At 35.9% G+C, this 27,471-nt stretch overlaps 2 protein-coding genes across 5 annotated transcripts in view; both read right to left on the reverse strand.

Annotated features, from left to right (window-relative positions):
- LOC149962223 (ATP-binding cassette sub-family C member 3-like) overlaps positions 1–18,121 on the reverse strand; it is a 31,884-nt gene extending 13,763 nt beyond the window's left edge. Inside the window, exons 1-5 of the mRNA XM_090155766.1 lie at positions 18,016–18,121; positions 14,152–14,328; positions 11,834–11,947; positions 11,386–11,523; positions 462–602 (exon numbers count right to left, since the gene is read on the reverse strand). Coding sequence (XP_090011892.1) covers positions 462–602; positions 11,386–11,523; positions 11,834–11,947; positions 14,152–14,328; positions 18,016–18,063 — 618 coding nt within the window. The 5' untranslated portion in view covers positions 18,064–18,121. The remainder of the gene's footprint in view (positions 1–461; positions 603–11,385; positions 11,524–11,833; positions 11,948–14,151; positions 14,329–18,015) is intronic.
- Positions 1–27,471, reverse strand: part of LOC149962220 (multidrug resistance-associated protein 1-like) — a 244,146-nt gene that overhangs the window by 61,489 nt on the left and 155,186 nt on the right. The gene's annotated exons all lie outside the window — the stretch shown is intronic.

Here is a 27,471-nt window from a genome sequence, read left to right on the forward strand (position 1 = left end):
TTGTTTTGGTACAAGGGGTTCGAATTCATTTCTTAACTTTGTTAAGAAATGAAACAGAAGCTAAGATCACAGCGAAAATTCAAATGTACGCATCTGTTCACATCTTAAATGAGAGGCAACTAGCATATGTTCTTTAAACCTATTTCAAAAAATAGTATTTGAATTTTTTCTACTAAAGATTTAACAAAACGTATATTTTTAACACGAACTAGGCTTTACTATAAAAATTAAATTCTATTGATATAAATGGAATAGGTGATGTGTATCTTATTACCATAAGTAAACATTTAATGTTCAATAAAGTTACTGTTAACGCTAACATAATTTAGAGACAGATCGTAGAGATTTTAAATACAAGGAACGCTACAATTTCAATACGTATTTTGAGTAAAATGATGGCAGGAATTGGTAAATACAAACCAACACAACTTAAATCTGTTAAATAGATTATTATAACGTACCTCATCAGGAAGAAAGTCGGTGTTTGGCGGTTTTTCGTATTGAGGTTTTGCATCTAACAATGAAGACAGAAAAAATAGCAACGCTACTGAAGAAAATTCGGCAATCAATAATGAAAATGTAATAACATTTTCGATATGCCCCTAAAAATGAACAGAACTCCATATTAGTTCAGAATGTAATTTAATTCAAAAATTACAATAACTTTTAATCAAATAAAATTCTATAAGAAATTTATTTACAGCAATGTTTCTTCTTGCTTTTTTAAAGTTTGTTACTTCTTTAAAAATACTTAAAACCCGTATTTTTTAGAAATATTATAAGATTTAGCAATATATAAAGTTTAATGAAGTGTACCCAAAAAATTAAAAAGTATAAAAGGGCTATTTTAATATTTCTATATAAGGTTAAAATAATAACAGTTATACTAATCAGCAAGCCATTCTTAAGAAACCACAACGGTTCACAGACGGAAAAGTATCGTTTAATAACGAAAATGGCGGGAAAGTTTCTTCGAGCTAATGTGATGAATCAATGTCCCGCTGAAAATAACAATACCATGAATTGACTAAAAAAATATTTTGGTAACACCAATCTAGCATTTACCCGAAACTGATATGTGCTACAAATGGGAATGGCCAAGGCCCGAATTGAAAAGTGTCCCATAGATACTGCTACGCAGGTTAAAATTACTTTAGAATTATTATTACCTATAATAAAACGAAGATAAGAACGAAGAAAAAACGATCTATTTGATTCTTTATCAGATCCTCATAATCATATACATATACTATATTTGTTATTGAAAAAAAATATACTTAATGAAATGTTTATTGAACCCCGAACTGCTCATAAGGGTAAAACATCATAGGAAGACTATAACCAGTTTTGAAAAATAACCAAATGAAAATAAAATCTACCGCCAAATTAATATTAACAAGCATGAAGATGTTGACATCTCCGTTAGAAAATAACAATGACTTTGGTCAGCTGACAATATTGAAGAAATAGTTTCACACTGAATAGCGTAAAAACTGAATAGCGTGAAAACTGAATAGCATGGAAACTGAATAACGCGCACCCTGATTTACGTGGAAAAGTAAGTGAAACCTGAATAACGTGGAAACTGAATAACGCGCATCCTGATTTACGTGGAAAAGTAATTAAAACCTGAATAGCGTGGAAACTGAATAGCGTGGAAACTGAATAACGTGGAATCTGAATATCGTGCAAACTGAATAACGTGGAAACTGAATAGCGTGGAAACTGAATAAAGGGGAAACTGAATAATGTGGAAACTTAATATTAACAAAACTTAGGAACGCGCATCCTGATTTACGTGGAAAAGTAAGTAAAACCTGAATAACGTGGAAACTGAATAGCGAGGAAACTGAATAACGTGGAATCTGAATAGCGCGGAAACTGAATAACGTGGAAACTGAATAGCGTGGAAACTGAATAACGTGGTAACTGAATAGCGTCAAAACTGAGTAACGCGCATCCTGATTTACGTGGAAAAGTAAGTAAAACCTGAATAACGTGGAAACTAGATAACGCGCATCCTAATTTACGTGGAAAAGTAAGTAAAACCTGAATAACGTGGAAACTGAATAACGTGGAAACTGAAAAGCGTGGAAACTGAATAGCGTGGAAACTTAATAGCAAGGAAACTAAATAGAGTAGAAACTGAGTAACGCGCATCCTGATTTACGTGGAAAGGTAAGTAAAACCTGAATAACGTGGAAACTGAATAGCGTGGAAACTGAAAAGCGTGGAAACTGAATAGCGTGGAAACTGAATAGCAAGGAAACTAAATAGAGTAGAAATTGAATAGCGTGGAAACTGAATAGCGTGGACACTGAATAGCGTAAAAACTGAATAGCGTGGAAACTGAATAGCGTAAAAACTGAATAGCGTGGAAACTGAATAGCGTTGAAACTGAGTAACGTGGAAACCGAATAACGTGGAAACTCAATATCGCGCATCCTGATTTACGTGGAAAAGTAAGTAAAACCCGAATAACGTGGAAACTGAATAGCGTGGAAACTGAATAAAGTGGAAACTGAATAACGTGGAAATTTAATAGCGTGGAAACTGAATACGGTAAAAACTGAATAGCGTGGACACTGAATAGCGTGGAAACTGAATAACGTGGAAACCGAATAACGTGGAAACTGAATAACGCGCATCCTGATTTACGTGGAAAAGTAAGTAAAACCTGAATAACGTGGAAACTGAATAGCGTGGAAACTGAATAGCGTGGAAATGGAATAGCGTTGAAACTGAATAGCGTGGAAATTGAATATCGTAAAAACTGAATAGCGTGGAAACTGAATACAGTGGAATCTGAATAACGTGGAACCTGAATAACGTCGAAACTGAATAACGCGCATCCTGATTTACACACAGAAAAATATTATTGTAAATTTTACTGTAATCTGCGGTCAGCATAGATGCCAGCAGAATGCTGTTAATTTCACAACCAACTCTGACTTTTTTTTCTATTGTCATGCTTCCTGTTAAATTTACTGGACACTCTGCTGTTTAAAAATACAGCAAAATAAAGTTATATTTACAGAGTATTGCTGTTTATTTAACCTTCATTCTAAACGTATTTAATACGGTAAATGCATGCAGTGTTTACAGTAAAATCCAATGTTTGTAAAATTCCAGTGTTAACCGTAGTTTTATTTAGCAAACGCATTTAGTACACAACTTATTCACAACCTTAAAATTTCATCATACATTTTACGGATCAAACCATTATCACGTTACCTTAGGCCTAATTAAAAAATTTCAAATATTTTATTAATCAATTCATGATAGAAATACATAAAATTTTTATTAATTACTATAACAAAAACTTTGACAAAATATTTTCATATTTCAATAGATAAACTTAATCGATAATATCAGAAATGACTACAACTCTAGTTAATCATATTTTGCTCGAGCCTTTGTAGTTTAGAGCTATAGGGAAACCAAAGGAAAGTAAACTATTAACTTGGTTTCAAATTATTAAGCACACGATGAACAAGGGTTGTAATTCATATAGCATTTTGCGTGGGGTGCTACTTATACAAAAGAGTATATAAACATATTTTTATCGGATATTATTATATTTAAAACTAAAAGGAATCTTGCGCGATTTTAAAAAATGTTTTGACAACTCAATAATAATTAGTTGTTTTATATACTAGCGCTTGCCGTTTATAACAGAAAAAACAGTAACGTGTGGTAAATTTTACGCATTTTTGAAGTAAAACGTCAACCACGGTTTCATATTGTTAATTTTAATATAACTGTCATTTTTAAAACAGTACGAATATACATTTTTACAGTCGCTACGGTTTTCTTCAAAATACAGCAGAAAGCTGTAAATTTTACGACAAACTGCTGTTAACCCACTTCAACTGCACCTTGCTGTAAATTATAAACCATATTTGCTGTTTTTTCAACAGTAAGTTTTGAGTGTGTACATGGAAAAGTAAATAAAACCTGAATAACGTGGAAACTGAATAACGCGCATCCTGATTTACGTGGAAAAGTAAGTAAAACCTGAATAACGTGGAAACTGAATAACGTGGAAACTGAATAGCGTGGAAACTGAACAACGTGGAAACTGAATAACGTGGAAAAGTTTCCCCTTGTTGTTGCTAAAAGTCGCCACTGACTGAATTTTAAAGCCTTCGTTTTCCATTTAAACAAGTTGGGCAAAATAGTACAAAGTTTCACTTGCTGATTTATTTAGTGAAACATTTATTATTGCTTCTTCTCTTTTCTCGAAATTATTTTTTGTTTGATAAATATAGGGACTCCTTATGCATCAGGTTAGAACGGGGATATAGCCCCAGGGCGGTAATCGCTTAATGGTGGCTGTTGTTTCAATATTGAACCGAAAAGAATTACGATTTTGTATAAATAAAAGGGGGGCAGATTTGTGGGCGGCAGAAGTATAAAGATGGCCCTGGCTATATTTTTAAATTAAAAATCAATAAATTATATAAAATATTCAGATGTTCTATTTCGAAATTTAAAAAAAGGTTAATTAACAAAGAAATATAAATTAAATATTATTCTTATATCAATTGTCTAAGAACGAGTGATACTTTCTTTAGAAAAGTAAATTTAAGACTAGAAATGAAGTTTATGAGTGAACGGGTGGAACACTTTTTACCAAAGGAAATTACGTTGTAGCAAATTAGGTTTCAATACTCACTATATGAGGTAACATTTATGTAGTCACAGATTTTTTTAATGAAATATAAAGAATTATAGTAAAGTTGCACTTGAAAAATAAACGACTTGAGTTTTGGTCTGCAAATGACCGGAAATCGTCTATGCATGTGTTTTGAAAATCATTTTGCATCTTCCCAAAGGTCAATCGCAAGATAACCTCACTGTTTTACCAAATAATTATGGTCTTTCTCTCGACAATATATAGTTCTTAAAAACTTTGTATAAATAGTTATTAATTGATTATTGCACCTCTTACCCAAATGATTACTTATGGCTATTATTTACAGTAATAAATTATACACAAAATATACCTTGTGAGACAGAGAAAAGAGACAGCTTTTATATAAAAAATGGTTCTATCAAAGCAGTTGAAAGGTTGAATTAAAGGGGAGTAGCTGAGTTCTATGAAGTCGCGGATATTTGAAATGTGTAAGAGATATTTTTTGAATTATTTTAAAAATCAATATACAGGGTGTCTAAATATGCTCGATCAGGCCATTTTTCTCAAAATGTATTTATGCTAGGGTTCTGGAATTTTCAGTGTTTATTTGTTACTCAATTTCAGAAAAATCGAACGATTTTGTGCCGTTTTGGAAAATTTATTTTTTCACCGGTAGGTGTCACGCAAAATGTTTCAATAGAAAAGTTGTAGGGCATAGTCGAAAGTGTAAAAATAATTTTGGTTCGGTTGAAAAAGACCTATTTTTCACTGAGTTTGGAGGTCGGGGGAAAAAACAAGTTGTACTAGCAGGCAAGAGCCTTTAACGTAAACAATCGTACATAATCACAACACACATGTACATTTATTTTAGGGAACTTATGCTTTCAGCTATGTAGTTAATAATCAGATCTGCAAAAAGTTATTGTTAAAGAAAATTATTACGTTCAACACCTAATTAGACAAAGTAGACAAGACCGCGTCTTCCATTTCGACGTGGTTACGAGTAAGATCATCAAACAAAGATTTGTAGACCAAAAATTACGCTTATTTTTCTTTTGTTGTTTTTTAACGCGAAATATCAATTGTCCGAATAGTATTTAAAGCGTTTACATTTCAAAGTTAAAACATTATCTCAGCTTGGCCGATTGTTGTCCAGTATGCCTCTTTTCACTCGAGATCAGCGCGCTCATATGCTAGAATTATTTTACGGAGAAGGTCGTCGTAATGCTACTCTAGTAAGTCAGTTATTTAGACGAAGATTTGCCAATTGCAGACCAAGTCATACGACGGTTCTTAGAGTGGTCCGCGACTTCGACAACTGGGGTAATATCAATCCGAGGTTTCGTGGTCGTGGTCTCCAGGACATCGACATGGAAAACACCATACTTGCCTACTTCGTCGCCTATCCTCGAGCGAGCGTCAGGACTGCCAGCTTTGACTTAGGGTTGGATCGAAACTACGTTTGGAGAACACTCAAAAGACACCATTTTCATCCTTATCGAGCGACACTTCACCAAGGACTGCATGACGGTGATAGACAGCGCCGACTCGACTTCTGCAATTGGTTTTGCCTCATGGCTGACGCACACCAGGATTTTCACGATCAACTGCTGATGTCCGACGAATGTTCATTCGGAAGAGATGGGCCTTTCAACCGTCAAAACCAACATATGTGGGACTACGAGAATCCACACTGGTGATTTCCTTACCGCCACCAAGTGCAGTTTCGCTTAAATGTGTGGGCTGGTCTGTTAGTTGACAGAATTATTGGCCCGTTCTTCCTGCCAAATCGTCTGAACGGTCAAAACTACTTGGAGTTCCTTCAAAATGAAATATCCAACCGGAAAATATTTTCAGAAAATAACAAAATGTATCCTACAGGTATTTCTTCCCTGGGTCGTAGACAGCTCCGTCACCATTGTGATGTGTGCAGATTAAGTCAAATAATCATTTTCATCCAAACTACAAATATATTTAATCATTGATTTTTAATCTATTTAAAGTCATGGCGTTATAATTACAAAATTTAAAATAATAAAGAGTCGTGTTTATTTTAATTGTAAATAAATTTTAAAACTTTAGTCATGAAGTATCTCGACTCTTTATTATTTTAAATTTTGTACAAAAATATTTATTAACAGATAGGTACAAGTTTTAAACCCGGTGTGTTCACTGCAGTTCGTTTGTTATAAAACAGGGCAGGAAATACGGGATAATATTTAGAGGCAGAACACTACAGAGAGAGGAATATTAGGAATTTTTTAAGTTAGTGTGGTATAAAGTGCACGTGTTTTAACCTATGGTTGAAATTATTTTCTTCAAATTAACAACAAAATTGAAGAAAGTAAATTAAGCTAACGGTAAGTCAATATTTTTTATCGCTGAAAAAAATTGTTTATAAAATACGTTATACTTTGTTTAGATTACAATTTTTGGAAACGAATCTGACATCTATCTAAGCCTTTGCTAGTTAGTTATTGTTAATTTAACTTAAGAAGTTGGAATTTTTAACCCAAAATGGCCCCTCGAGGACCTTAAGTGTCTACAAGACAACGTCTAATGATATTAGACTATTTAGAGCAACACCCTGAACATTCAAACTGCACTGGAAGAAAGAAATGTAATTGAACATGAAAAAGCTAGCTCTTTGGATAGAATAGCTTCAGCTTTTGAGTCTATAGCTGACAACTGTAACTTTCTTAAAGAATTAAGTGTAAACTACTTTCAAAACAAATAATTTTATTGAGCATTATGAATTAAAATTTGACTAGTGGAATTGATTGGCATTTATACAAAGTAAATAAAACATTATTTCAGCGAAAGCGCCTGACAAGGTGTTCTCTTTAAGCTTGACCACCACGTAGCCAATTTTCATTAGGTTGAGGTTGATAGTTTGGAACATCAACAACTCAGGCCCTGCGCTCCCAACGAGTTTGCCTCCTCTGCCTCCTTCTTGCATCTAAAACTTTATCATCGCTATCGCTAGATGTCTTTGTAAATTCATCATCCGAGTCTCTGTGGTTAGCATCTCTCCGCATATTATGTAGAGTGCAGCATGCCACAATTATTAGAGCTGCCGCAGTTGGATGATAGTGTAGGGTGCGGTGCAAAAGGAGACATCTAAACACCTGCTTTAATATTCCTATTGTGCATTCCACTAATTGCCTTGTTTTAGTTAGAGCTTCATCAAATCTTTCTTCCGGGCTTCCATTGGGGGTGTGCGTTATTGGCGTCATTAGCCAAGGTCTCAGAGGGTAGCCACTGTCCCCTTTAATAATTACACAATGGTAAACAGTAAAATCAACAAGTAAACTAAGTTCAAATATTAAATATCATCAAGAGTTATTTCGTCCATTTAAAGAAGCGTCATCCGAAATACATGAGAATCATGGGATGATCCAGGAAATTTGGCATTAATATTCAAAATTTTCTTAGTATAGTCACAAATCTATAAATAAAGTTAAAACATACATTTTCTAGAAATTTTAGAATATAACATATTTATATTATTGTAACCTTACAATTTGAACGTTCAAAGAGTGAAATCCTTTCCGGTTGACATACAAATATTCTCTAAAATGCTCATCATTGCTGGCTGGGGCTAAGATGAGTACCATCAATCGCTCCAATAACCCCAAGAAAGACAGCAACTTTACTTAAACTAGACAAATAAAAAATAATTAAAATTCATTTTAAAGATTTTTTTAAAATTAGACAAACCCAACTTTGTTTTCCAATTCCTCTTTGTCGGTAATAGGGAATTTTATTACTACTGGCGTAAAAATGTCAATGATTGCCTGACCTACGCTAGAAACACATCGACTCACAGTTGATTGGCTCACTGCAAGAAAAAGGTCTTGCCCAATTGCCATTTGATAACACCCTACTGCGTAAAACCTCAATGCTATTAAAACCTAGAATATTTTAATATACGAATGTTAAAATAAAGCAATACTATGGTAATAATTTGGGTTATAGCTTACCTTAATATTAGGCGGGTGCATTTTGAGAAGATAGACGTTCCTCCATTCTATCGCATAAAGTTAAAGCAAGCTCTTTCCTTATTCGAAAAAGTCTTTTGAAACGATAAGCATCTAATTCAAACGGCTGTGCTCTATCTCTAAATACTCGCTGTCGCCTTAAATCACGACGAGGAAGTGCATCTTCAGCAGCAGCTGAACGCAAAATTTCGAGTCGTAGTACATAGGCCGCCATTTTAGAAGTCATTTTTTGTTCGATAGCCATACTAACGACAGCTACAACCCTTTCGTTAGCGTAACGAACGTTTTTGGGAGTGTTTACCGATAAAATTTTCTGCCGAACGCCTCAGAATCGCGACTTTTGCTCTTAACGAAAATGTTTTTCCTTGCCGACAATTTTTGTTCGGTACGGGTCGTAACGATAACCTCAGAATAGGGCCCCTGAATAACAAAAGTGGGAATTTGTGTGTATGGCGGTTAGTCTTCACACCAAGCTGAAATGGTTCAGTATCGAATGGCACTAGTGGCAGAAATTACCTCTGCTTGCGTGAATTCCACTCAGAGTCGCTTAATATCAATTTTTTATTTGTACTACCAAAACCGATGTTCGCCGTTAGATGGCGTGCATCGTAGGACAATAATGAAGGTCACGTTTTGGAACGTGTAATATAGTCAAATAATTCATTCATACAAGGTTTAACGTTAGCCGATAGCGGACGATTCGACCCTGGTTTTCGAGAACCACCGAAAGGGGTATCGTAGCCAGAAATCTTTCAAGGGGGACGGGGGCTAAACTAAAAATCATGCGGGGGGAGGAAAGGGGGACGGAAATTTAGTACAGGGGAAGGAAAGGGGGACGGAAATTTAGTACAGGGGAAGGTAGGCTCAAGGGGGGTTTGAACCCTGAAACCCTCCTTGTCTACGCCCCAAAATCTAAATTTGACAAAAAAAGTGGTTTGATCCACCACACAATAGATAATCAGTCTTTCGATTTAAGAAATACATACAGAAAAAATTAAAATTTACTCTCAAATATTCTCTACTTTTTAAAATTTTTATATCATTTATAAAAATTCCTATAAATTTTTTACTATGTTTTTTGCTTTCAGTCAACGCTTATCACTTACGAGGAGTGTACCAGAGATGTTAATGACCGATTTTTGGGGGGGCATGTAGACCTTGGGGTAACATGAATTTTTACCAAGGGAAAAGTTAAGCTGGGCTTCCTCCGTTTTGCTATGGCGACCGAAAATGTTTTGGAAAACTTTAAATGAAAAAATCGACATTTAAAAAAGCATGGGATTTTCTCGTTTTCACAGGGTACTTACTGAGAAAAATTTTCATCAAGTTTTAATAAAATTTTCTCGATTTAACCCAAACAAGAAATTGCAGTTAATCTGTTGTGTGTAACAGATAACGAGTTCCGTTAGAAGCACTATTTAAACTGAGGGTTAAAATATCGACGCTCCCTGCAAAGTTTGAAATTATATGATAAACCATTTGTCCTTTCCCATTTCGGTTAAGTTCATTCTCATAGGTTGAAATTTCAAAATTCAAACTTGAAATTTTGCTTAAAATTTAAAATTTAAATATAATCCAATGATAATGAACTTATCAAAAAGTGGAAATGGTTCTTCATATAATTAAAATATAGCAGATATGGTCGATATTTTCACCCACCTTTGCATTCTGATAAAAGTTTGGGTAAAACAGAGTATTAAAGAAAAACTAATAATTTTTGACCAAACTAATGCAATGTTGCTGGAAAACTCAACTCAGAATGAATAGTTACGTTTTTTTACTCCGTGCAACAAGATAGGATCGAACCCGGCTTCTCTTGATGCGAGGCGAGAATGTTTACCATTTCACCACCCCCATTTTTAATGATAGGGTGGTTAATAGTCAAAAAACACGTCCGCAATGTATGAAGCAAACGACGTAAGGGCTAATAAATTAACCACCGCATTGAACCTTTAACACACTTGCTTTGAATTTGGGAAGTAAAATTAAGAAGTTATCTCAGTGGGACCACTAGAGTGCTATGCTATTTGAAAATTGGGTTTTTTTTTTATTTGGGTAAATTGTTTAATTTGACCATATTTTACCGGTGTAAACGGGTTTTCTAAAAAGTTCTACTTGATTATTTAAAAATGTTACTTCCACATTTTTTCAAATGTCCCCTAAACTACGTCCTGTGGCAATTAAGTTGATTCAATTTTCAGAGCAATCGAAGATTATTATGTTAATATAATATTTTAGTATCTGTTTTAGATAAATTGGCTACCAATGCCAGTTCCTAATTCGTCTAAGCCAGCTTCTGCTTTGTCAGTGTCTTATCTTTAAAACACTTGATAACTCTTATTTGATAAGTGACTACGTATTGGAATTTAGGTTTTGTCGCTATTTTAAAATTTACTTGTGAGTTTGTTTTTTTGAAATTACCTTGTTGTCATTCGTTGTATTTATCAAAAGTATAAATCTTTTCTTGGAAAAGAATGAATTATTAAAGTTCCTCTTTCGCTTAAAATTTTATTAACATCGAAAAAACTCTGGTGGTGAATAAATGAATGGTTTTAATATCTAAATATTAAATTTGTTGATTAATATCCACGAATTATAACTGTGTGAGCCAGATAAATATTTACATTTTTAAAATATTTTGCTTGTTTTTCTGCCAAAACGGTCTTATGGAGCTACGGCTATAAGCATGTTGCTTTGATAATAATGAAAATGCTGCGTTTGGTCAATAATAAAAAGTACCCATACCTCATTTAACGTGAATGAAATGATTGATCTGGTTGAAATTATCCCGGTCAATGTTGAGAGGCACCAGTATACAAATAGAAGTCCTGAGCGTCGAATGCCACGCTCACGCCCCGATAACATGAGAGAAAATGCTAAGCCCTAAAATGAAAAGAAAGTATTAGTGTCATGCAATTCAATATAAATAAAAGATATATTTCAAGTGAAGGAAAATTGTTGAACAGTCTTAAAACTTTTTCTGGACTCACACACCGTCTGTAAGAACTTCAGGAAAAAATATGGAAACAATTAAGTCAACTACAGAAAGAGTTAAACTTAATTGGGAATTTTGAAAAAATATTTAGACGAGTTTTTATCCTGCTACAATGAACCATTGTATTTTTTAATTTAAAAAATTGAATTGAATATTACTTAAAATTTTGCTTACTCGGAACAAAAAATAATAACTTACTTCTGTCAAAAGTTTGATTAACGAAGGAAGACTATGTATCAGGAAAGGTTGTTTCTGGTAAACGTCGTAGGCTATTTTCAGTGCATTGACGACTAAAAGTGCAACATTTGCAATCTACATATAATTAAAAAACATAAAATTAGGAGAATGCCATGAAGTTTTTTATAGAAAGACGTTCAACGATTCTTTGACAAATTTATATAAATGTATTGCTAATTTGTCATTAATAAAGTTCTTACCCACCTTACGAGTGCTAAGTGTTATTTTTCGCCTAAAAGCATTTCGGCTAAGCTACCACGTCTAATCTCAAATAAAATTTTCTTTCCAAACAAAAGAAGTTGGTCTTTAAAGGTTAACTAGTTGCTCGGGTCAACGGTTGCCCTTATAGTTACAATAGGAAGACCACTTCATATGGAGCTGAAAGTCATCTGCAGTGAATTTCATCAATAGCCAAACGTTAACATTTTGTGTTGCATTGAGTTTATTACTGCTGGACTAGCCATATTTTAAAGTAACGGACCAATGGCATAGTCCATTTGATTGACTTACAAATGATCGACAAGGGGTTCTTTTAGTCGACGTGCATTTGATCGACACTGTGCTTTCATATTATCTACACGTTTTTTAAAGAACACCATTTAATCGACAAAAGTAACAGTAGTTTTTTAAGGGGGAAAAGGTCATAAGTCTAAGGTTTTATGAGGTGAGTGTCTTGTAAATAAAAGTTTCAGAAAATTAATGTTTATTTTGAAATAGTCGCTGCTTGACATCGGTTTTTCAGCAATCTGATTATGTTAGTTTGGGTTATAAGATGTTAGGTTGGATTAGATGAGGTAAGTTGGGTTTATTTTACGACTTCACTGTGTTTTTTGAATATCAAAATATAACAAATACACTGAGAAAAAATTAAAACCGTTATTTGGTTGGTCATCATGGCTTTCAATATAAACATTTCGATTATGTGGAAACGGCTTTTCAGCTGTCGATCAAGACGCGCCCTTGTCAATCACATTGAATTCGATCAAATGGACAAAATCCGGACCAATATGTTTAATCGGTATAATACTGAACAGGTTTTAAACTACTTTATTGTGAATCAAATTAAGTATCTCAGATAATTTGCATATGCCACCGATAAATACCAGAATTGACCAGTTTTGTTCTCAACTGCCTAAGTCCGTATTTATTTCCCTTCTCTAACACTTGGTGGTCATAAAGACCTCATTTTGAAGTTCAGCATCACTTAAGTGCGCATAAGTGTGTATCTCTTAAACAGCTATTTAGACTTTTAACGCCCTTGTCGTCTTAATGATAAGGCAGGCAATCAAATAACTTTTTTTTCCAGAAATCAGTGCTACATTTGGGGGGCTGTTTTGGGCGAACATTTTTATGATGGATGCGTTATCTCGAACCACCGACTGCAGAAGATTGTGTTATGCATATTGTATTTTAACTACATAGGGATGCATAATTAGTATTATGATTTATCTTTATGTCCTTGTGACCGACAAACAGTTTTGTGACTTTAGCTGGATAAGTGTGAAAACAACTTCTTTTAGAGCTGCGTTTTCTTTATTTAAGTGAAAGGTCCTAGCACTCTTATTTTATTTATTATTACGAATGGCTAATCATAATTACCACTGATTGGCGAAGGTGTTGCGGAAAGATACGTGTATACACTTGCAAGTCTATATTAACTTATTATCCTACGCCATTTTATTAAAGAAAGTTTCAATTGGTTGTATTCTTTATTTTTGAAGAGCTACTTTTAATTTTCTGAGAGGATCTTGGTCAATTTGTTTGATGAGAGGGTGGTAAATTCGAACTATGGCCCCACCTTAAAAGGGCCTAATAACAACACTCGAATTAATCTTCAAACAATTTGCCATTAATTGCTTTCATGGCTTAAGGTGGATTGCTGAAAATGTGGGGCAACACTTTAGGAAAAAACACCTTCTCTATTGAAATAACCTAAATAGATTGACATATTTTGTTTATTGCTATAAGCTTTCAGTTTTATCATGGAAAAGCTGATCGGTTGAAATCGCTACCAATCCTTTTAAGGTACGCGCTTAACTTTAAAACGAGACTATTTAAACGCGGTACCCTAGATAATTATCGCACTTTCTCTGGATTATAGTGCAAAAGTTGATGCAGATCTGATTAATATTTTCAAGCGGTTTTAACGAGTCCTCTGCACCACTCTCAACTTAAATTTAATATTAAGATGGTAAACTCTAAACATAAATCATTATCTTTAACATCGGGAATTATCTGCAAAACAGTTCCACCACACTAAGGAAAAACACACCAATTACCATTTTAGAAATATTCAGAAATGTCCATGGAATTTGAGTTCTTTTCGATCGCCTGAACGTTTGAATTTCCGGGAGAAGGAAAATCCACAGAAATGCGCAAGGAACCCAAACCAGAACGGTGCGTTGGAAACATGGCGTGAAGTCCGGATTGGAAGTATACCAAGTCAAATTTGAATCCTGCAAAAATGAATTCGCGTTGCTTTTCCATCCAGTTCGAACTTGATAAAGCTGTATAATACCATAACTAACATAACAAACTGTGATGGTGATAAAGTCGAACAAAAAACGTTCAGAATTCATATTAAAAAAGAACTACTGATTCAATAATTAATCAGCATTTACCAAATAAACGTTATTTTAAGCTTTAAGCGCGTTTCAATTTTCAACAGGCATTGGCTTTAAGGAAACAGCTTACGGAGAACTGATTTAAATGGTCTGATGGTCATGGCCTTTACAAAAATTACATCGGCAGCAAAGGGAATATCTTAAATATTTCTTTATGTTACTTATGCTCGTACCTATATTGGTTATTTATTTAATAGTTATTAATTATTAATTTGAATAAGAAGATATTTCAACGTAAAATTGAAAATATATATATAAGCACGTTCAATGTGGAATCTTTGTCTAGAAAATGTGATGTCACAACTTGTCTCTTCGATTCCCGCAAAAATTAAAAAAAAATAAAAAAAAAACCCTTTAATTGAGCCCACGCCTCGTGCTCTCCTTTGTTGTGTCAGGCAGTGGCGTTGACAAAGAGGTTCCGGGTCCCAACCTTCTTCTTGTTCGTAGTTTTAACTGAATTAAAATTTCAATTTCTTCTACCACTCTGCACCTTTACATAGATTGTCCACCTTCTTAACGAAATTCTGACTTCATCAAGAGTGTAATTACTTGATAAATGGGTGTATATGCTTTAAGGCATCCCAAAAAAATCACTTTTACATATCTCAAGGTACATATATATTCGTTAATAACAATAAAATCTATAATACCATAATCATCTTAATTTAATCAGTGTAATGTTACCATAATGAATATGGTCTGAAGCAGTGAAACCCTAGTGAATCTCGTCTTTAACTGTGTAATACTACCGAATCTCGTCTGTAGCAGTGTAATCCTAGTTAAACTCGTCTGAAGCAGTGCGACCCTAATTAATGTCGTTTGTAGCAGTTTAGTCCTTGTAAAGCTATTCTGCAGCAGTGTCAGCCTCTAGAATCTCATCGGTAGCAGGGTTGGCTTAAGGTAAAAATTTCACCCGGCAAGTTAGGCTTTTGGTGCCCTCACGCCCTTACCAGGATCTGACTTACCATAAGGCACAGTGTCTAGGGCCTACGAAGGAATTTAAGGGCTTAAATACTACGAATATTTGTTGAAGAAATGACACTTTATTTTAAGAAATATGGGAATATAAATCTGAGACCGAAGATATAATACATACTCAATAACTTAGGAACAAAACATTACGGTTTTAATCAAGACACCAAGAGTTTGATCAACATTTTCTTTGGATAAAATAAAACAAATTCGTGCATTGTTATTGGATGGACTACAACACATTTTGGAAAATATAACTTTGTATTTCAATATCAAAAACTATTAATGTGTTGAGCTACAGCCGACTCCAGTTGGAGAAAAACACACCAATTGATCAAAATCAAATTGTTTCTAAAATAATTTGAAGTTACTTTTTGTGAGTGTATTTTGCTTTCAACCTGGAAAAAATCAATAACTATCAGACCTTAAAAACTGCAATATAATATTTTTAATACACTTTTTAATGAATTATCGCAATGGTGTTAGCTAGCCCTTTTATTTAACTAAGAACTTAAAAAATCTTCCTTTAATATAAACGATTATTTGGGCTATTTATTTTTAGTTTTCCTTGGTTTATTTTTCTAAAAAACCCAGATTAGCGTCCATATTAAAATAATATTACCAAGATGGAACAAAATTAATTTCAATAAAATATTTTTGTAAACAAATTAGATGCAAATTGCTTTGAATCAAAGTGAGATTTATTACACTGGAATCAGCCGTGTCTGTACTAAATAATACTTTTTCCAAATGGAATCGAAAGCGATTGAAGCGTTTATTTTTAATTGAAATCCATTTTTATTAAAAAATATAAAACAATAGGTTAAATAATAAGCTTTAAGGTTTATCCATTTACAATATACGATAGTCAAATTTATTTCGATTCGATCCCAATTATTCCAGAAATGAGAACAGTAGTAAAGTGGATACAGTTGTGAGGTACATGTAGATAAGGAAAGTTAAGTGAATATGGATTATTAAAACAAGCAGAACTATTTTTTCCGCTCTGCTTATCTAGCTTAGCACGCGCCTCGTGAAAACGAGAATTGTTTTCCTGGCTGGGTGGTGAAAAAGAGTAAGTTAATGGAACATTTAGGAGCTCAAAATTCAAAGCGTAACTCCACTTCGAAAATGAAGCAAAAATTATATAAAGCATCACACATTTTTGATTAATATTGCGCCAAATATTATCCACATTAATGAATTTTCCTCTCCTCCAAACGTGTTTGATGTTTTTTGTAAAAAGGAAGGGGATTCGTCTTACAGCGGTCGTAAAAACGTTCAATATCAGTTATGAACACGTACAATATCAACTTTTTACAATGTCTAATATTGAGATAGATATTTTCTCCACAGTATCACTGCAGGCACATTAAAGGTACTTTACAATTCCAATAGATCCCTATAACAGTTATTTTGTAGTACAGAGTTTCAAATAAAATAATGGTAATTGCACTTATTTCATGAACAACACTGGACTCGCGTTTCACTGAAGAAATATTACATATTTGTACAGAAGTGTATTCATGAGAGATAAAACAGTTTAAAAAAGACACATATTTCTGATTAAACTATATTTGATGAGACAATTTCCAAAACGAGCTCTCTAAAGATGTATTTACCCTCACAATCCGATAAATGACATTTAAAGATACCATTTATTGGCTGTTTATGCAGCTATAGTTTAGACGAATGCAGTTACAAATGAGCATTTAAAGAAAAGGAAAAAGGTTATATTGGGTTTTAATTTACTATAAAAACAACTAAGAGACAATTACCCAGAAGAGACTTCGAGAGACTTTAAGTGCCATAATTAAACGCTAGTGTACAGATTTAAAAAAATCACCGCCGACAGAGTTAAATATGGATCTTCGTTCCAAACCTAGAAAATTGTTCTATTTCGAAGATTTGTACGCAATTTTGTACTATGTTTGCACACTTTGTTTTGAGAGTGTAGAGGAATGTAATCGAATTCCGAAAAGGTCATTTAAATTTTTTCAAATTTCCTCTTCGACAAATAATATTTGTCAATTCTAAAAACGTTGATCCCTCGTGCCATCTAGTTTGTTTCTTTTGTGATCCTTTCATTTAAATTTGGAATTAAACCAGGTGACTTTGATTTTGTAACTTATGTTTGATTTAAATTTGAAGGTCAAGTTTGCCCTTTTTCGAGATCAATATAACTCAAGATCGCCCAGTTGGGCAACCCTATAATGAACCGTTTAATTATCCTAACCTATTTCATAATAAACTTTAGTGTTTTAGAAATATTTGACCTTTTTTACTTCGAATATTTTATATTTCAACGGTATTTGTTGTCAGTTCTCTGAAACTGATTCAGCTCTTGGTAAATTTATCTTTAAATAATCTCTTATATATTGGAACTTATAAAGACGGCTAAGATCTGAGACATTTCAAATTTCAAATAAAACCTAATGAGTACCACTCTTAAAGATTAAAATCGGTTGAAGGGACAAAGTAACTTACATTATACTGAAATGAGTCATATACGATTAAAATGGTCTAAGGGAAGCATTCGGAACTTACCCAAAATACCGTTTCGCACAGACCATAGAAACCATTATCTTCCTCCATTGCCAGAAACTGGGTTCAAATCCTTCCAGACATTTGTGAACTATATATTAACGAGACAGTTACTGCAATATAAAGATAGATATTAGAGAGAGCTAGAAATGACCTATTTTCGAATTATCTTTGTTGATAATTGTAAGATGATAGAGTGAGATTTTAACGTTTACACATTTACTAACACAATGTACATGTTTCTCCTTATCTTTGCAAATAAATTGAATTTAATGTTATAAATAACCCTGAAGATGCGGTTATACCTCTTATATTTTATGGAAGAAACAGAGAAAGTTTAAATGTCTAATATTTACGTTTTGGTAGACAGATATGATTGATTCTTTGATTTCGTATGAAATAACGCCTATGCTCCGGACCGTTTAATCTCGAAGGTCACCTTGGTACGAAGGAACAAATATATTACAGGCAGACATACGATTTAATTTGTGTTTTCTTTATTTCAAGAAACCAACGAAACATTAAAACCAAGTTTTTTTTACTTACGGTAAAACGTAGAAGAGGTGTTTTTACTTCGAAAGCTTCACTGAACGCTGTACGCGTAGAAGGGAATGGCTAGAGTGCCGTTTAATATTTACCAAGTCATATGGAGCTACATGATCGGTAACACTTGTGACATTAACAAAACTATGCCCAATGGCAGAAGTATGTAGTAGTAATACTTCAAGCTATGACGCGTTTAGTATAAGCCAGGCATTATGTAAAGGTAACCAATGTGGATTTGTTTTTCCAATGATTCACTCTCATCGCTCATTGCTGGCAATATTGAGTAGATAATAAAATTCAAAATATTATTTTATTTCGTCAGTTATTAGTCGTTGCGTGACTAACTAGAACGTAGTTAAGTGTTTAAAATTATTATAGCCGGCCGCAGAATTTTTTATTATGTTTTAGAGTAGTGTCAGAAGCTTGATATTTCATCTCAGGGCTGCACTCTTTCTTATAAAGTTATACATTGTTATAGCTTTGCCGTCGAGTTCTTAAATATAATGCGATAAATATTGCATTGCTTAAATTACGCTATCAAATTAATGTAATAGGTTCTAAAAACCGCCGGGAGACAATCTCTCAGTGGTGGCTGACCCCCTGATGACGTCATCAGAATTTTGTGTCTGTTTAAAGCAATTACCGTTAGTCCTATCGAAAATATGCATAGCGATGTTGTAGAGTATATTCAAGAAAATTGAATCGAAAACGAAAACGAAAAATCCAGGTCATCAATACCCGTAACTATAATGTACAAACATTTTGGGAATGAAATGGGTTCCAGATCTTGACCTTTTTACATTGGACATTCAAGCGCTTATCACCGACCTCAAAGGGCTGAAACCAACAAACCGAAGCATTCTCTCTTCCGCAGCGCGGATATTTGATTCACTCGGGATTATAACCCCCTCCACGATCTGAATTAAACTGATATTTCAACAGATCTGGGTGAAAACCCGCGAGAACAATTGGAACGATATTTTTCCCCTAGAATTAGTAAAACTTTGGCAAAAATGGTGCACCGAACCACCAGACGTAAGTCACGTAAGAGTCATTTCGACGCCGAGATATTGGTTTTCAGACGTGAGCGAGTCAAACGTCAAACATATCGAACTTCACGGTTTTTCGGACGCGAGTGAGATCTCTTACGGAGCGAATATCATCTTAAAAGGAACGAGCGCGTACGGTTAAGTCACAACATGAATGTTATTGTCGACAGCGCGGGTTTCCGCCAGCGAAGATAAAGAGTTTACCTCGCTGGAATTGATGGGAGCGCTTCTAGCGGCAAAGCTGACCACCAGAGTCAACGAAATTCTCAAGCTCCCCGGCGGCAAGATTAATCTATGGACTGATTCACGAATCACTCTTGATAGGATCATATTGGTTTCAAGAAAATTAAAGCTATTCGTAGCGAATCGTGTGCGGGACATTCACGATCTCAGCGAACCGTCTGCACTACGTCACGAGGCGGAGTCTAGTCAGCTGTAAACATTACTATATATTTTCCGTGTGTTTCTGTTGAGCTTCACAAGGCGCAAAGGCCTAATTTATTTAAATTTTTTTAAATAGTTTTAAGTTTAGCTTATGAATAATTATGTACAATGCTATATATATTATATTATACTTATTTGTTTGGTCATCTACTGTTTTTAAAATTTTAACGGATATTTTTCATGTGTAAGGCTTAGGTAGGTTAGGGCAAATTAAATTATTTAATATATATATATATATAACCATTATAATTAAAATCTAAATCAGCAATTTAATTTGCCCTAACCTACCTAAGCCTTACACATGAAAAAATATCCGTTAAAATTTTAAAAACAGTACGCAGTAGATGACCAAACAAATAAGTTGTACTAAAGAGCATTGAATACGGACATTCAGATCAATAACATAAGGTAGGATGCGCGTGAGGGTTGCGCAAACGAAACTTGATGCCGGGTAAACGTATGGGGGGAATGAACAAAAAGGGGAATTTCTAAAGCTTTTTGCGACAGGTTTTTTAACATGACGCCGCCGTTCCTTCTCTACTTCTTCCATGGTTTAACTAGCAGTATGAACTCTTGTGTCTTGTGCCAGGATAATTAACTGAAGATATATATTCCAAAGTAGTAGTAGCAGTAGTTTTCATCGTGCCTACTAACATCTGCCTCATTTGCCACTACTTGTTCAGTCAACAACTGAATAAAAACCTCTTCTCTTCGACGTTTTTCAGCCGCCGGTCTTTTGATTGTCTCTCGCTCGGATTGATTATAAACAAAAAGTGTGTGCGCATTTTTTGTTTTTAGGTTGAGAAGCCTGTTGCCAGTTAATCCAATGGATAACAATAATTGAGCGCTACTACTTGGTTCAAACATTCCTTTTCAAAATATAAATGGTATACTCGTGGAGACGCGGTTCGTTTAATATTAGCAGAAGAAAATAGGGGAAGTACGTATCTGTAGCTTTGAGCCATAGAAGTCGTCGTGTGACCCACGAAAATGCCTTTTTACGCATAATAAACCAAACTGAAAAAGTAGTTCCACTTTTGTTTTGATTCAACTCGGCTATAAACGACGAAAGCAAATACGCCTTAGCTCAATTAGCAGAGAATGAGAAGGACATTATGTTACAATTGTTCTATTTAAGAAAAATTGATTTTTTAAACGATGTATTCATCCGCGATTTCCCGCCAAACCGTTTTGGCGCGAAAATTCGTGAAAAGTGACGCCTTTCCAAAGCTGACTAGAAGCGTACTTCCCCCTATTTTCTTCTGATATTAGCAATCCATTTCTTTAATGACACTTGATTATCAAGGGGAAACCGAAAAACAAAACTATTTCCAGGCGGCGAGCTTAAAGATATTTCGGCATAGGAAGAACTATAATAAATTTCATTCAATATAAATTAATCTAACGACGATGCTGACACCCCTTGCGGATTCTAATGGCGGAATTGTGATTCTAAGGATGTTCATACCAAGTTTCCCCATTAAGAACTCCCGGAATTCGAAGGCGAAAAGTATAATGTTAATATTGACATTTAACAAGTTGGCAAGCCAAAATATACCTCTCCTCGGAAGAATGGTCCCTAGTGGTATTAATTTCTCGACATGAGCCCCAAAGATATCTCCGCAATTCAGAGTTATTTACGAAAAACGTATTCTCGGTTCAAACCCTGCCCGGTATAAAATTTTAATTTTAATTTAAATAATTGAGTCGAAACAATCGAGTTCAATTTATTCAGAATATTATAAATTAAGTAGTTACAACAGCGAGTTATACTTACTAAAACAATGCACAACTGAATTTAACCCTTTTTACAGTACATGTTTATCAGTTGAATATAATACTAAGCAAATTTTAATGAAAGAAATATCTACAGATGGTATTTGTATTTTTCTCGCTTACGAAATACTTGCCGCATCTTTAACGCTCATTTTATTTCAACACTCGTACATGTAGACTTCCAGTTGACGTTGTGACACATACCGCATGAAAAAGACCAATGCCGTCCAATTTCCAATATCATATAATGACTCGCACACCCAGGAAATCATTGACTGCGTTAGAAATCGTAGATATCCAAATATCCACACCAAATATATTTACAAGAAGCAAAAACCTTACCATCAACAAAGCACAGAGAGCCACTTGACTAACCGCCAGCTCTTAAAGCAATAAACTTTAAATTATCAACTTTGAATTAACACAACTATATATAGGTCGTTAATAATACCCGTAAATAAATAACAAAAAACTAACAAAGTGGACCACCCACAGGGTCTACCCTTTAACCCTCTAATCTCGGCTGACTGCGCTAAAACAAGATTTAACCTTTAAAATTTCATTCGTAAAAAAACCAGATTAGGCCTTCATAAATTCATTAATAAAAAAAGACTTTATTACCTATTATGCTTACGATGCGTGTCTTAATTTCAGTGAACCTAAGCAGCTATCGGTGGTTCTGTGGTAGAGCGCTCGACTGCCAAGCCAAGTGGCCTGGGTTCGAAACCTGGGTGGCGCATTTGTTTTTAATCAATAGAGAAACGCTAAATTAGAATTTCTTCGATGCAAAAATTTCAATTTCAATTCTATTTCAATTAAACCAAAATTTCGTAATATTAAATAAGCTTCCGATAAAGCTGAAGGTCTAATTTTCAATAATGCGTATCAAGTGTCGGTGGTTCTGTGGTAGAACGTCCGCCTGTCAAGCAGGAGGTCTCGGGTTCAAATCCCGCCCGATGCGATCGCAAATTGATACTAAGACAAATACCGTGTACAACTGGTGGAAACCCTGCCATTGGACGTTGAGAGGTAGAATTACACTCAGCACTCGGTCCGTCCCAAAGTCATTAAGAAGAAGTTGGAGAGAAAACGCCCATATAAACACAACAGACTCAACATGCACAACCATCAGAACACAAACTCAACACTCACAACCTACGCATAAACATTACAAAAACTTAACACACCAACCGTCACGACGGTGAGCGAAAAAACACCATCCAAACCAAACCGCAAATGAATCCGTTAACGCTCACCGTCACACGGTGGTTTTGCCAACCCTTCGAAAAACTGCGAACGAAGAGGTCTCGAGAAACTGCGTACGCAGTTATTACCCTTTGCCCCAAAAATGCGAACGCGTTCGCAGGCCTGACAGACCCACAGACAGACACGGTGATTGTATAACCCCTCCTAGGGGACTTTGTCCCCTCGGAGAGGTAAAAATAACACCGGTATTAGGGATCTCCAAACCGGACAAAATCGAACTTCGTTTGCGCGCTTTGATTTTCTCTTTCGCGGGTGTCGAGTCTTTTTCGCGCGCTTCGAGTCTATTTCGCGCGCTTCGAGTCTTTTTCGCGCGCTTCGAGACTATTTCGAGCGCTTCGAGTTACTTCATGTTTAATCCTTTCACATAGCGCTGCTGTCAATTTTCGCTAAAATATATGAAAAATGTTTCTATATACGTCTTAAAAACTTTTGTCTTAAATTTAAATCTAACCAACAGCATGGTTTTATGCCCAAAAAAAACACCGAAACTGCAGTTAATAGACTGTACAAAAAATACTAGATAGTGTTGATAAGGAAGTAGTTTTTCTAGACTTTAAAAAAGCCTTTGATCTCGTAAATCACAAAAAAACTAGTATATAAACTTGAGTATAATGGGATTCGTGGTGTAGCTCTCAATTGGATAAAATCTTACCTAGAAAATCGTAAAATATGTACAGGAATTGGTTAAATTTATTCAGATCCCTTTATTCTGAAAACTGGAATACCCCAAGATTCAATTTTATCCCCCATACTGTTCAATTTATTTGTAAACGACATCACGAAAGCGATAGTAGATCCTAGTGATCTAAACTTATATGCAGATGACACTAAGATATTTGAAACTAATAAGCATTTAAAATTAGTAGTTGAAAACATTAATATAAAACTTGTTAAAATAGGAACGTGGCTAGATACTAATGAAGTCTACTTAAACACCGCAAAAACTTAATAAATTATCTTCACTCATAGAAATCGAAATGTAGATTTAACCATGTACGTAATTTCCATTTATGATACGCCACTAAAACAAGTATCTAAATACAAATACTTGGGTAATTGGCTAGACACGAATTTGTGCTTTAATGAGCACGTCAACAAATTATGTAATAAAATAGCAAGATATTCTTACTTTCTTAACTACCATAAAAATTTATTTGATAAAAAAACTATGAGAACTATATATTTCGCTTTAATCTACTCGAATCTAATTTATTGTATAACAGTATGAGGGAATTCTTCTCAATCTAACTCCAATAGAATACTAATGCTGCAGAAACGCTTTGTTCGTATAATTAGTAAAAAACCTTATAGAGCGCCCTTTTTAACAACTGTAATACCTAAATTGGACAACCAAAATAAAATAATAATAAAAATAATAATGATAAGTAAAAAAAGGCCCCCAGTCTCCATTCTCTAAGCGACGATGACGAAGCCGCGAAATTCCGGGTCCCAGCTAGAAGTAAAATCCCGTGTAGACTGAGTTATAAACCAAACCTTATTTCCGTGCCCCTCGTCTCCATTCTCTTAGTGACGATGACGGAGCCGCGAAATTCCGGGTCCCAGCTAGAAGTAAAATCCCGTGTAGACTGAGTTATAAACAAAACCTTATTTCCGTTTCCCCCGTCTCCATTCTCTAAGCGACGATGACGCAGCCGCGAAATTCCGGGTCCCAGCTAGAAGTAAAATCCCGTGTAGACTGAGTTATAAACCAAACCTTATTTCCGTGCCCCTCGTCTCCATTCTCTTAGTGACGATGACGGAGCCGCGAAATTCCGGGTCCCAGCTAGAAGTAAAATCCCGTGTAGACTGAGTTATAAACCAAACCTTATTTCCGTGCCCCTCGTCTCCATTCTCTTAGTGACGATGACGGAGCCGCGAAATTCCGGGTCCCAGCTAGAAGTAAAATCCCTTGTAGACTGAGTTATAAACCAAACCTTATTTCCGTGCCCCTCGTCTCCATTCTCTTAGTGACGATGACGGAGCCGCGAAATTCCGGGTCCCAGCTAGAAGTAAAATCCCTTGTAGACTGAGTTATAAACCAAACCTTATTTCCGTGCCCCTCGTCTCCATTCTCTAAGCGACGATGACGCAGCCGCGAAATTCCGGGTCCCAGCTAGAAGTAAAATCCCTTGTAGACTGAGTTATAAACCAAACCTTATTTCCGTGCCCCTCGTCTCCATTCTCTTAGTGACGATGACGGAGCCGCGAAATTCCGGGTCCCAGCTAGAAGTAAAATCCCGTGTAGAATGAGTTATAAACAAAACCTTATTTCCGTTTCCCCCGTCTCCATTCTCTAAGCGACGATGACGCAGCCGCGAAATTCCGGGTCCCAGCTAGAAGTAAAATCCCGTGTAGACTGAGTTATAAACCAAACCTTATTTCCGTGCCCCTCGTCTCCATTCTCTTAGTGACGATGACGGAGCCGCGAAATTCCGGGTCCCAGCTAGAAGTAAAATCCCGTGTAGACTGAGTTATAAACAAAACCTTATTTCCGTTTCCCCCGTCTCCATTCTCTAAGCGACGATGACGCAGCCGCGAAATTCCGGGTCCCAGCTAGAAGTAAAATCCCGTGTAGACTGAGTTATAAACCAAACCTTATTTCCGTGCCCCTCGTCTCCATTCTCTAAGTGACGATGACGGAGCCGCGAAATTCCGGGTCCCAGCTAGAAGTAAAATCCCGTGTAGACTGAGTTATAAACCAAACCTTATTTCCGTGCCCCTCGTCTCCATTCTCTAAGTGACAATGACGGAGCCGCGAAATTCCGGGTCCCAGCTAGAAGTAAAATCCCGTGTAGACTGAGTTATAAACAAAACCTTATTTCCGTTTCCCCCGTCTCCATTCTCTAAGCGACGATGACGCAGCCGCGAAATTCCGGGTCCCAGCTAGAAGTAAAATCCCGTGTAGACTGAGTTATAAACCAAACCTTATTTCCGTGCCCCTCGTCTCCATTCTCTAAGTGACGATGACGGAGCCGCGAAATTCCGGGTCCCAGCGAGAAGTAAAATCCCGTGTACACTGAGTTATAAACAAAACCTTATTTCCGTTTCCCCCGTCTCCATTCTCTAAGCGACGATGACGCAGCCGCGAAATTCCGGGTCCCAGCTAGAAGTAAAATCCCGTGTAGACTGAGTTATAAACAAAACCTTATTTCCGTTTCCCCCGTCTCCATTCTCTAAGCGACGATGACGCAGCCGCGAAATTCCGGGTCCCAGCTAGAAGTAAAATCCCGTGTACACTGAGTTATAAACAAAACCTTATTTCCGTGCCCCCCGTCTCCATTCTCTAAGTGTCGATGACGGAGCCGCGAAATTCCGGGTCCCAGCTAGAAGTAAAATCCCGTGTAGACTGAGTTATAAACAAAACCTTATTTCCGTTTCCCCCGTCTCCATTCTCTAAGCGACGATGACGGAGCCGCGAAACTCCGGGTCCCAGCTAGAAGTAAAATCCCGTGTAGACTGAGTTATAAACAAAACCTTATTTCCGTGCCCCCCTTCTCCATTCTCTAAGCGACGATGACGCAGCCGCGAAATTCCGGGTCCCAGCTAGAAGTAAATTCCCGTGTAGACTGAGTTATAAACCAAACCTTATTTCCGTGCCCCTCGTCTCCATTCTCTAAGTGACGATGACGGAGCCGCGAAATTCCGGGTCCCAGCTAGAAGTAAAATCCCGTGTAGACTGAGTTATAAACAAAACCTTATTTCCGTGCCCCCCGTCTCCATTCTCTAAGCGACGATGACGGAGCCGCGAATTTCCGGGTCCCAGCTAGAAGTAAAATCCCGTGTACACTGAGTTATAAACAAAACCTTATTTCCGTGCCCCCCGTCTCCATTCTCTAAGCGACGATGACGCAGCCGCGAAATTCCGGGTCCCAGCTAGAAGTAAAATCCCGTGTACACTGAGTTATAAACAAAACCTTATTTCCGTTTCCCCCGTCTCCATTCTCTAAGCGACGATGACGCAGCCGCGAAATTCCGGGTCCCAGCTAGAAGTAAAATCCCGTGTACACTGAGTTATAAACAAAACCTTATTTCCGTGCCCCCCGTCTCCATTCTCTAAGCGACGATGACGGAGCCGCGAAATTCCGGGTCCCAGCTAGAAGTAAAATCCCGTGTACACTGAGTTATAAACAAAACCTTATTTCCGTGCCCCCCGTCTCCATTCTCTAAGCGACGATGACGGAGCCGCAAAATTCCGGGTCCCAGCTAGAAGTAAAATCCCGTGTAGACTGAGTTATAAACAAAACCTTAATTCCGTTTCCCCCGTCTCCATTCTCTAAGCGACGATGACGGAGCCGCGAAATTCCGGGTCCCAGCTAGAAGTAAAATCCCGTGTAGACTGAGTTATAAACAAAACCTTATTTCCGTTTCCCCCATCTCC

Source organism: Leiobunum rupestre, chromosome 1 (assembly GCF_980474605.1).
Source record: "Leiobunum rupestre chromosome 1, qqLeiRupe1.1.hap1, whole genome shotgun sequence".
NCBI classification, from domain to species: Eukaryota; Metazoa; Arthropoda; class Arachnida; order Opiliones; family Sclerosomatidae; genus Leiobunum; species Leiobunum rupestre.